Source organism: Numida meleagris, chromosome 6, assembly GCF_002078875.1.
Source record: "Numida meleagris isolate 19003 breed g44 Domestic line chromosome 6, NumMel1.0, whole genome shotgun sequence".
NCBI classification, from domain to species: Eukaryota; Metazoa; Chordata; class Aves; order Galliformes; family Numididae; genus Numida; species Numida meleagris.
The window spans coordinates 1,515,906-1,525,863 of NC_034414.1; the positions used below are offsets into that span (position 1 = coordinate 1,515,906).

Consider the following 9,958-nt stretch of genomic DNA (forward strand, 5'->3'; position numbering starts at 1 on the left):
ATCCCCATGCAAAACGGGGATCCAGCCATGGAGGAAGGAAGCAGCTGGGCTGTCCGCATGCCTTTGCTACTGACCCACGGCTGGGTGGGGAAACCACGGGGTTCACGTGGCTGCAGGCACAGGGTCTGCAGGAGGCTCCAGTAAAGAGACAAAACAGGAACCGGGGTCCCCAGCACGAGGTGGGGAACACATGGCGGCCCTAAGGGCTGAGGAACTGGTGGGGCAGCCCAAAAAGACACAGGCACAGGAACGCTGAGGAAGGAAGCCAGCAGTTTATTAGGTGTCCATTGGGCTGCTGGGCTGGTCCCACCTCCACACAAGCATCCCCACAATGGGCAAGGCATGGTGCAAAGGCTCCTGCTGTTCCTGCAGAGGAGACAGGGCCAGGGCAGCTGGTCCTGGGCCAGGTCCCTTGGCACGGAGAGCTTCTCTGGCAGCTCCTGACCTGACAAAGCTCCCAGGATGGCACCGCAGGGCTTGGGGCTTTGGCACGGATTGCAGTCCAGGCATGGGGGTCAGAGATCCTGGTGCCGGCAGCAGTGGGAGAGACCTCAGAAGTGTCAGTGCTCTGCACCAAGTAGGGGCTGCGGGGAGACATGGGTAAACCTGCAGCCTGTGCCACCTGCCCAGCCCACCTTGAGGGTAAGCCAGCTGGGGCTGGGGGGGCAGACCCCAGCTCAGCCCCCCAAAGCCATACTGGGAGCACCCCCACAGCAAGGCAGGTACCTGGTGAGTGTCAAGGGAGTCGGCCTCGGGGCGCTTCCAGCTGGGCTTGGCCAGGGCACACAGCACCAGCACCCCAAAGAGGATGATGAGAAGCCCCAAAATGTTCGCAAAGACGGCCTCAGGGGGAAGGAGTTTGTACGGCACCGACGCTGTCCCGTTCTTCCTTTGGGGAAGAATCACAGTGCTCATCTCACATGATGCTCTAGGGGCTGCGGGCTGGCTCCCTGCTACCCTGGTAGCCCCATAACACTGCTTCCACGGCCACCTGTCCCAAACCCCTGACCCAAGATGAATGCCACACCAGCTGCAAGTGGCCAGTGTCTGTGGCGGCGTGGCTGGAGGTGACATCCGTGGAGTTAAACCCTCCCAGAAAGCCTTCCTGGACGTGCCCAGCCTTCCTCTCAGCCCACACAACCTATTACCCAGGAGCTGTGCACCTAAGGCGGGGGGAAAGCACGCACCTCCCTTAGCTGAGCCCATGCTTAATTTCACTCAGTGCCAGCGCAGGCACAGAGAGCCAACACACAGCCCGAATCCCCAGCACTCACAGGCTGAAGAAGAGCTTCTCATTGATGCCTGACACACAGGAGGCCACGGAGAGCATAAGGATGGTGGAGCCAAAGAAGATGTGGACGGGCTTGTAGAGGGCACGAAGCCACATGGGTGCATAGGGCAGCAGGAAAGCGCTGAAGCCGGCCACCCACTGTGGGGACGGGAGATGAGGAGGGGTGGCACAAGAGGCACGGATGTGGGGGGCCAGGGCACGTACTCACCTGGCAGGAGAAGAGCAGTACGGTGGCCAGCCCCAGCCAGCTGTGCAGCGAGTACATGTTGGGTGTCCCGCTCGCATTGTGGAAGCTGAAGACAGCCACCAGCCCCAGCACAGCGAGGATGAAGGCTGTCAGTGCCAGCATGCCGTGTAGCATCTTCCAGGGCAGCTTGGGGCCACGCCAAGCAGGGGGCAGGCGGTACACCAGAGCCGCTGGTGGGTGACAGTGTCAGGGAGGGACAAGGGGACGTCACGCCACCCCGCACCCGCTGCTCACCTGCTCCATACAGCACCACCATGCCCGTCACCATCAGCAATGGGTGCCAGTTGAACATGCGGGCGCTGCCATCCCAGGCAAAGCCACCGCGCCAGTGCTGGCACCACGCGCTGACCAAGGCCACGCAGCCCAGCCCCAGGCTGCCCAGCAAGGCGCAGAAAGGCAGGAAAGGCAGATCCGGCATCTCCGCAGCAAGGTGCAGGGACCTGGGGGGGGAAAGAGGTGCTGTCAGCCTCCCTGGAGGCTCCCTGCTGCACTGGCTTATCTGCATGCAGGCACACCGGGGAGGAGCCACGCGAAAGGGGAAGCAGCTGCAGCGGGGAGGGTGGCCCCGTCTAGTGGGGGCAGGCAGGAAGAAATGTGCCCTGCAGATCCCCAGCATCTGCGACAGCACCTACAGCAGCCCCAAACTGCCCCCAGCACACCCAAACAGAACTTCAGCACCCCAAAACCTACCCCCGCACCCCCAAACCAGAGCCTAGCACCTCCAAACCTGTCCCCACGCCCCTGAACGTGTCTCCGGCACCCCCAAAACTGGGTCAAGCACCTCCAAACCTGCTCCCTGGGCCGACAAAGCTACCCCCAGCACCCCCAAACCTGCCCCCAGTGCCTATAACCTATCCCCAGCACCTCCAAACTTTAGCTCTGCACCCCCAAACCTACCCCCAGCACGCCCAAATCCAACCCACACCTCCTGTAACCTGTGCCAGAAGCCCCCAGTTACCTCCCAGCACCCTCAAACCTGCACTCTGCATCCCAAAACTCACCCCCCAGCACCCTCCAAATCTCTGACACCCCCCCAGCCCCTCCAAACTACCCCCCAGCACCACCAAACCTGCAGCCCCACAGCCCCAAGAGGTGACGGGCAGCCACGGGGCCGCGCTTATTTGCCTAGGGATTTGCATCTGCCCCCAGAAATAGATATTTCCGTGTCGGGGGGAACAGCACCTCAACCTCTCCGGGGCCCCGCCGGGCCCCGCCTCCCCTTCGCCCTCAGCGAGTGCCGCCATGTTGGACGGCGCCGCTCTAGCGGCCCGCCTCGGTGGTGGCGCCGTCACTCCCCGGCCGGAGGCCCAGCGAGAGCGACCAGCGAGAGCGGTGGCTAGAGCGCCCCCCCCGCGCTTCCGCCCCCGCTTCCGCCTGCGGTTCCCATGGAGACGGAGAATGGCGGCCGCGGGTGAGGCTCGGGCCGCGCTGAGGGCCGGAGGTGGAGAAAGCGGGGACGGCGGTACCGAGAGCGGCGTGGGGACGGGATCGCGGGGCTCCACGGCCGGGAAAAGGCCCGGCGGAGCGTCCCTAGGGACCTCGTTGGGGAGGGCAGGCCGCGAGCCGGGCTGGGGGAGGTGTGGAGGCTTTGGGGGCGATTCTCAGCTCCGGGGGCTCCTCGTGGCAGCGATACGGGCAGATCCCGTTCTCCTGGACCCCGTCGCTCTGGGCAGTGCCTTACCTGGGAGAGATGGGAAGGAAGGCTGTGGCTCCCTTCTCGTCTTTACACCTGTCTCCTTCTGGGTGAGCCACCCCGAGCCCGGAGCATGCTGCTGGGGTGGGGCAACGGACAGCAATGCTGGGTCACGGCGTGCTCCGGCCCATCCCTATGGTGTGGCCTGGGGAAGCCTGAGGCAGCAGTGTGCCAAACACTACTGGGATTTGTCATGGCTTTGACTCTGCTTTGGGTTTTCTGGCTGTGCCCAGCCCTGCCAAGCCAAACTCTGCTCCCTTCAGGTGCCAGCTGTGGGGAGCAGTGATGCTGAGCACCCGGCCCTGCGCCATGAGCTGCCCGCAACGCTAGGGATGCTGGGGCTGAAGGCTCAAGCCTCCGCCAAAGGAAGATGCTCCAGACCAGCAACTACAGCCTGGTGCTGTTCCTGCAGTTTTTGCTGCTTTTCTACGACCTGTTTGTCAACTCCTTCTCGGAGCTGCTTCGCACAGCCCCTGCTGTCCAGCTTGTCCTCTTCATGTGAGCACCAGGGCAGGAGGGCCAGGCTCTCCCACACCGCTCTTTCCTCTCTCTCACTGCATCTCTCTCCTCCTGCAGCATCCAGGACATTGCCATTCTCTTCAATGTCATCATCATCTTCCTCATGTTCTTCAATACCTTTGTCTTCCAAGCTGGACTGGTCAACCTTCTCTTCCACAAGTTCAAGGGGACCATCCTACTGTCGGCAGCCTACCTGGCGCTCAGCATCTCCTTCCACATCTGGATCATGGTAGGCTGGGGGCTGCCGGCTTCACAGCCCCCCACTCCCTTCTGTCCCTCTCCTGTGAGAGGAAGGCCGTAATCTCCCACTTGTCATAGCTGTTGGGCTGCCTCATGCCAGCCCCCAGCCTCAGCACTGCGACTTGCTGGAAAATCCGCAGGGAAAGCCTGGTGTAGAAACCCACACCGAAGTAGTTCCTGCTGAAGGCCGTGACAGTGGCTCCTGCTTTGTTTACCTGGGATTAATCCCCAGTAAACACCAGCACTCAGAGGCTGGAGGCAGCCCCCTCCCTGCTGGCAACAAGCCCCGAGGGTCTTTGCTGTGTCCAAGCAGCTTTGTGACCCCTTCTTCCCCATCTCAGCTCCCACACCCTGTACCACAGTCACCATTTTTCAAACAAAGCAGCCCACAGGTGCTTCCTGTACGCCCTTCCACAGGCCTTGGGGAGAGGGCCCATCCCACTGCCCCAGGGCCAGGTTTGTGACTGGAGCTGACCCGGGGATGTTGTGCCCACGCCGTCCGGGCAGGAGATTGATGGGGATTTGCAGGGATCTGAAGTCTGAAGCTAGAATAGGTCCTGACTCGGCGGCCAAATCCCCTGAGCTGCTTAACCTTTGGAGCTGGCACCAAGAGCATGACAGCCCTCGTGGGGCTAGCTCTATCCCACTGGGATCATCAGTGTCCCCAAACTAGCCCACGGGTTCTTCCTTCTTTCTGTCTGTGTCAGAACCTGCGCTGGAGGGACTCCAGCCGCTTCATCTGGACCGAAGGCTTGCAGACGCTGTTTGTTTTCCAGCGGCTGGGTAAGGGCTCACGCTTGTTGATGCAGCAGGAACAGCCCTCGCACCTGCCCGGGGGGACACCCCAGAGTTAGTCCCTGTGCCCTCACCTCCCTCCCTCCCGCAGCGGCTGTGCTCTACTGCTACTTCTACAAGAGGACGGCGGTGCACCTGGGTGACCCACTCTTCTACCAGGACTCGCTCTGGCTGCGCAAGGAGTTTGCGCACTTCCGCGGCTGATGGCCCCGCTCCAGCTTGCTGCCCCTCTGCAGCTCCTCACCCCGAGGGGATGGAGCCCAGAGGCTGGAGGGTCCCAAGCCTTGTCCCAGCCCCCCAGCTCCAGCCCAACTGTATTCCTCTTCTTCCTCGTGGTGATCACATCTTTTGCACTGGGAGCTGGCAGGGTGCTGGTGGCTGTGTGGAGGGAGGATCCATCCTGGTGTCACAGCCCCCGGTGGGATTTGGGCGTTTTTGTGAGTAGTAAGGAAATAAATTGTCTACGTTTTCCAGTCTGCGTGTCCTGGGTCTCTCCTGCTCTTTGCTTGTGTATGGGAACTGCTGAGTCAGGGCCTGAACCACTGATTGGGCACCTGGAGGAAAGACCCAGCCAGCCCTGGGAGCACAGGTGAAGGCAATTCACCTGTGTGATGGGAAGCCAGGCTCCACCCCTCTTAGGCCTCATTTAAGGGCTGGCTGCCACTGAGGAAGGATCTCTTTGTGGAGATCCCTTCTTGCTGGAAATTTTTTGCTGTGAGCCCAGAATCTAATGATACAGGTGAGCTATCTACTTCCCTTCTTTTATAGCACTTTGCTATTGCGCTGGTCCTTCCACCTCTTTTGTAACGCCTTTTCCATCGTGTTGGTCCTGATTGCTGCAGCTTCTCACACGCCCTCGTTCTGCATGGTGTCCCAGAATTCAAGGCTATTCCCACTGGGCAACATCTCTCGCGGTTCTGCAGGCCCAGGGACGACGGGGAGAATCGGGCTACGCGTCCCTACGGGCGGCGGACGCGGGATTCGAACCCGCGGCTCGCTCATACTGCGCCGTCGAGAGAGGGGTCGGTCCTCCCGGGCCATAGAGAGAGGGCGGGAGAGAGCGGCCGGGCGCTTTCCCGCCGGCAGCGGCGGTTCCCATGGAGATGGAAGATGGCGGCGAAGAGTGAGTGCGGGGCCGGGAGCGGGAGGCGGCGGGGTCGGGGGAATAAACGCGAGCCGGGCAGCGGACAACGGGGCCGCGACCTCACCATCTCACGGCTCCCGCAGGCCGCCAGCGCTCCTCGGCCCCGCTGCAGGTCCTGCTCTTCCTCAACGGCTGGTACAGCGCGACCTACTTCCTGGTGGAGGCGTTTATCTTCGCCTACAAGGGTGAGCCCCCGCCCTCCTGCTCCTCCACCCCCCGAGCCCAGCCCTGAGCGTGGCCGTGCCCGCAGTGCTCCTGCTGCCGTACCCGCTCACCAACCTGCTGCTGGACGTGCTGCTGCTGCTGCTCTACCTCGGCACTGAGGCCACGCGCATCTTCTTCGGTGAGGCCGTGTCCCCTCTCCCCAGCCCCTTCTGTCGCTCTGTGGGGTGCGGCCTTGCGCCGCTGACCCCGTGCCCCGCAGGTTCCAAGGGCAACCTGTGCCAGCGCAAGGTGCCGCTGGCCGTCAGCTTGGCCCTCACGGTGCCGGCGGCCGTCATGGCGGCCTACTGCCTGCTGCTGCAGACCTACGCCCTGCGCCTGGAGGCCATCCTCAGCGCCATCCTCCTCATCTTCTACGCCGCTGAGCTGCTGCTGGGGACCCTGGCGCTCGCCTCCTTCTCTAGGTAGGGGTGCTGGGAGGGGCACGGGAGCTCTGGAGATTCTCCAGTCCAACCCCCTGCTAAAGGGAGGTTCTCTAGAGTACGTGGCTAAGAAAAGCATCCGGGTGGGTCTTGAATATCTTCAGAGGAGGCTCCAGCACCTGTCTGGGCAGCTTCTTCCAGTATTCTGTTACCCTCAAAGCCAAGAAGTTCTTCTTGGGGTTCAAATGAAACTGCGTTCCAGTTGGTTCCCTGTTTCCCCTTGTTCCTGTTACTGGGCACCGCTGAAAAGAGCGTGGCCCCATCCTCTTGATCCCTACCCTTTAGATATTGACGGACATTGATCAGATCCCTCTCAGCCTTCTTTTCTCCAGGCAGAATGGCCCCAGGGCTCTCAGCATTTCCCTGTAAGGGAGCTGCTCCATGCCTCAACCATCTTTGCAGCAGTTTCCTGTCTACCCAGAGCCAGGGAACCCAGAACTGGTCCCAGTGCTCCAGATGTGGCCTCCCCAGGGCAGAGCAGGGGGTGAGGAGAACCTCCCTTGCCCTGCTGGCCCCACTCTGTGCAATGCCCCCCAGGGTCCCATTGGGCTTCTTGGCCATGAGAGTACACTGCTAGCCACAGGCTGACCATTGGTCAGCTAGGACACCACTGGTGTTCTCAGCTGCAAGGGCACCCAGATCCTTCTCTGCAGATCCTCCTTCCAGCAGCTCAGCCCTCAACCCACACTGATGCATGCAGTTATTCCTCCCCAGGTGTAGGACCCTACGCTTGCCCTCGTTGAACCTCACCAGGTTCATCCCCACCCAAACTTCAGCCTGTCTAGCTCTCGATGAATGGCAGCACAGCCTTCTGGTGGTTAAGCCCCTCCTCACGTGTCCCCCTCTGTTCTTTGCAGCATGGATGCGTACTGAGACCCCACACCAGAGGATCACAGCAGCACAGGTACGCGAGATGGCAGCGAGCAGATGGCACAGGCTCCATCTCCCAGCCCGTGGCAGTGAGCCAGACCCACGCTGGCACTCGTGGACATTGCCAGGGGTGTGCTCCCTCCTGCCTCACTGGGCAGCACCTGCTGCCACCTGGCCCCGGGGCTTGTGACACGCAGGTCAGTTCAAGGTACAGAGAATTTTTTTTTTTACAGTGTTGTCAGAAAAAAATCGCTATTTTCCAATAAATATTTATTTTTACCTGGTACCTGGGCATGCGGCGTCCCCCAGGGCAGCAGGTTGGGTACAGGGTGCTCAGAGGCTTCAGGCACCTTGTTGCCAGTGCCACAACCCCTGCCCTGAGCCAGCCTGGGGGGCACAGAAGCCCCTGGGAAGTGCTGGAAGATTGGGGGAGGGGAGGACAGGTACTGTAGGTGCTTGGCTCCTGCTGCCCATCCCTCAGCTGTGGCTGCACACCCCTACAACACACACACTTTCCTCCTCCCCTAAACATCCCGACAGAATCTCTTTTGAAATGCCATATAAAAGACTGACAACGTCATCAAGTTTATTACACAATTTCCAACCTATCAGAAAGACAAACAAATCTAGTCACTGCGGGCAGGAGGGGCAGCGCTTTGCTGGGTGGTTAATAGGGGGTTCGCTCTGCACTTTTTTTTTTCCCCCCTCACTAATTGGAAAGAAACTATAAATTTGTGTCGTTAAGTAAAAAAAAAAAAAAAAAATTACAGAACTCACCCACCAAACGCTTCCCCCAGCGTTCGCCTGCTAAGCTGGCACCCCGTGGTGCTTGATAAAATTTTTCTTTTGTGTGATTTTTTAGCCTGAAACGATTTCTGGAGCCGGGTTTCTCCTGTCTAGCAACAGTTCTGAAGGCGATGCCACGCAGCTGGCATCCCCGGGGCCTGGCTGTTGGTTTGGGGCTCCTTAGTTCGTCTGAACCCATTGGGCTCTTCCAGTGCACAGCCTTGGCTGGAGGGACCTGCATGGGGCTGCCAGCTCCTCCCTAGCCTTGAAACAGCTGCACACAGTGCCGTGCAGCCCTGCTGGGCATAGGGACCTTGTGGCCTTGTCCCTGCCACCCGTCCCAGCTTGCAGCTGTGCTACCATGCGCAGAAATGCTGCTGGGAAGGGGACGCGCAGTCCCCGAGGCCAGGGTTTGCAGCTCTGCCTCCTCTGCTTCCTCTAAAACAAGGAAGGCTCTGTGGGAGAGGCTGGCTCCGTGTGAGGCCGCACCAACTCCTGGCAGCCAGAGCTGCTGCTGCTGCTTTGGGAGATGAACATGGAAGCTATGATCCTGCTGTGAAAGTCGGAGCGAAGGGGGTGACCCCAGCCCAGCTCTCTTCCAGCTGAAATGGTAAGCTCTGTGCCTCTGAGCCCCTGTGCCCCCGGGGATCCATCCCCTTCCAGCCACTCCTGGAGGGCTGCGAGAGGAAAGGGCTCACGAACCTTCCTCCGTGAAAATAAAGCACCATTTCTCTTTGGGTCCGAGCATTCGTGGAGCGGGGCCCTCCGGCTTTCAGCCTCTCCCCTGGAAGCAGCAGTAGCGGCGGGTGTGGGCAAGGGCTCAGGCCCCAAGGCCACGAGGTGTCAGGGAGTCCCTTGGGTGCCCCGAAAGAGCCGTGGGTGGTGAGCAGGGGGTGAAGCAGCCTTGGTGGCGCAGTCCTGGGCGAGGTGAGGAGATACGAGTCCATTTAAAAACCACTTACTACCCAACTTCTGCAGGAGAGAGATGAGAAACAAGGTCAGCGCTGCAGCAGCGCCGGGCGTCCCCAGCTATGGGTGCGGTGACGCCGTGCCACCGGGCTCACCTGTCTCAGTGGTGCCGGTCCCTCTCTCTGTCCCTGTCCCGATGCCGCTCGTGCTCCCGGTTCCGTTCTTGGAAATAATCCTCGTGCCGATCCTCGTTGTGGAGGAGGTCCCGGTGTCTCCGACTGCTTTCGCGGGATCGACTGGGAGAGCGCTCCCGAGACCGGTGTCTTTTCCTGGGGAAAAGGAGGAGAGCGTTGGGGTCACCTCCAGAGCCCCCGAGGACCGCCCCCCCCCCCCCCGGCCACCCGAGGCAGGGTACCTGGCAGAGCTGCTGCTGGAGCCTGTGCTGTAGGACTTGGCTTCGATCCCATGCAGGCAGTCTTTGAGGGAGGAGAGGAGGACGCGGCACCGCTCGTCGTTGGCAACGCGGGACTGCTTGATGACGGCGATGGCTGTCAGGAGGGTCTCGATGGCATCGCTGTAGTCACCTGCCGGGAGCGGAAGGAACGGTGAGGGACGCAGCAAGGTGCAGGGTTGGGGCTGAGGGGACAACGGGGCGCAGGGACGCGGCCACCGTTACCTGCGCTGGCACCCGACACTGCTTTGGAAATGGCACTGCTGGAGATGGCCCGGTTCCTGTTCATGATCTCCTCGAACTCCACCTCGCTCACAGGGGCGGGTGGCGGACCGAGCTCCCGGCTGCGCAGACACAGGGCGGGGGGGG

General features: G+C 61.1%; 4 protein-coding genes across 9 annotated transcripts in view; 2 read left to right on the plus strand and 2 right to left on the minus strand.

Moving 5' to 3' along the window:
* LOC110400858 (cytochrome b ascorbate-dependent protein 3) lies at positions 254 to 2,876 on the minus strand. 4 transcript variants are annotated; one of them, XM_021401179.1, is made up of 6 exons: positions 2,721 to 2,876; positions 1,773 to 1,978; positions 1,500 to 1,708; positions 1,275 to 1,429; positions 727 to 889; positions 254 to 584 (listed from the first exon to the last, which is right to left on the minus strand). In XM_021401179.1, the coding sequence occupies exons 1-6, from the start codon at positions 2,780 to 2,782 to the stop codon at positions 561 to 563; spliced, it is 819 nt and encodes a 272-aa protein (XP_021256854.1). In that variant the 5' UTR covers positions 2,783 to 2,876; the 3' UTR covers positions 254 to 560. The 4 variants fall into 4 exon arrangements, with proteins under 4 accessions (XP_021256854.1, XP_021256855.1, XP_021256856.1 ...); XM_021401180.1 differs by having other exon boundaries at positions 2,608 to 2,744; XM_021401181.1 differs by lacking the exon at positions 2,721 to 2,876 and adding an exon at positions 2,568 to 2,714 and having other exon boundaries at positions 1,773 to 2,032.
* TMEM138 (transmembrane protein 138) lies at positions 2,839 to 5,258 on the plus strand. 3 transcript variants are annotated; one of them, XM_021401197.1, is made up of 5 exons: positions 2,839 to 2,949; positions 3,495 to 3,729; positions 3,808 to 3,979; positions 4,698 to 4,773; positions 4,877 to 5,258. In XM_021401197.1, the coding sequence occupies exons 2-5, from the start codon at positions 3,602 to 3,604 to the stop codon at positions 4,987 to 4,989; spliced, it is 489 nt and encodes a 162-aa protein (XP_021256872.1). In that variant the 5' UTR covers positions 2,839 to 2,949; positions 3,495 to 3,601; the 3' UTR covers positions 4,990 to 5,258. The 3 variants fall into 3 exon arrangements, with proteins under 3 accessions (XP_021256872.1, XP_021256874.1, XP_021256873.1); XM_021401199.1 differs by having other exon boundaries at positions 2,911 to 2,979; XM_021401198.1 differs by having other exon boundaries at positions 2,913 to 3,000.
* Positions 5,404 to 7,729, plus strand: TMEM216 (transmembrane protein 216). The gene is made up of 5 exons (XM_021401201.1): positions 5,404 to 5,908; positions 6,013 to 6,114; positions 6,180 to 6,272; positions 6,354 to 6,555; positions 7,431 to 7,729. Exons 1-5 carry the CDS (start codon positions 5,896 to 5,898, stop codon positions 7,444 to 7,446), a joined length of 426 nt encoding a protein of 141 aa, XP_021256876.1. The 5' UTR covers positions 5,404 to 5,895; the 3' UTR covers positions 7,447 to 7,729.
* Positions 8,005 to 9,958, minus strand: part of CPSF7 (cleavage and polyadenylation specific factor 7) — a gene marked incomplete at its 5' end in the record, with an annotated part of 6,049 nt that continues 4,095 nt past the window's right edge. The window contains 4 exon segments of the mRNA XM_021402015.1: positions 8,005 to 9,201; positions 9,294 to 9,467; positions 9,554 to 9,722; positions 9,815 to 9,954. Coding sequence (XP_021257690.1) covers positions 9,299 to 9,467; positions 9,554 to 9,722; positions 9,815 to 9,954 — 478 coding nt within the window.

Coding starts and splice junctions, on each gene's coding strand:
- LOC110400858 (XM_021401178.1), bottom strand. CDS start 2,154: ATGCTGGGGATCTGCAGGGCACATTTCTTCCTGCCTGCCCCCACTAGA. Junction 1,709..1,772: donor GGTGGTGCTGTATGGAGCAG/GTGAGCAGCGGG, acceptor GTCACCCACCAG/CGGCTCTGGTGTACCGCCTG. Junction 585..726: donor ACTCCCTTGACACTCACCAG/GTACCTGCCTTG, acceptor GTCTCCCCGCAG/CCCCTACTTGGTGCAGAGCA.
- TMEM138 (XM_021401197.1), top strand. CDS start 3,602: ATGCTCCAGACCAGCAACTACAGCCTGGTGCTGTTCCTGCAGTTTTTG. Junction 3,730..3,807: donor GTCCAGCTTGTCCTCTTCAT/GTGAGCACCAGG, acceptor CTCCTCCTGCAG/CATCCAGGACATTGCCATTC. Junction 3,980..4,697: donor CCTTCCACATCTGGATCATG/GTAGGCTGGGGG, acceptor TGTCTGTGTCAG/AACCTGCGCTGGAGGGACTC.
- TMEM216 (XM_021401201.1), top strand. Junction 6,115..6,179: donor GTTTATCTTCGCCTACAAGG/GTGAGCCCCCGC, acceptor CCGTGCCCGCAG/TGCTCCTGCTGCCGTACCCG. Junction 6,273..6,353: donor GGCCACGCGCATCTTCTTCG/GTGAGGCCGTGT, acceptor CGTGCCCCGCAG/GTTCCAAGGGCAACCTGTGC.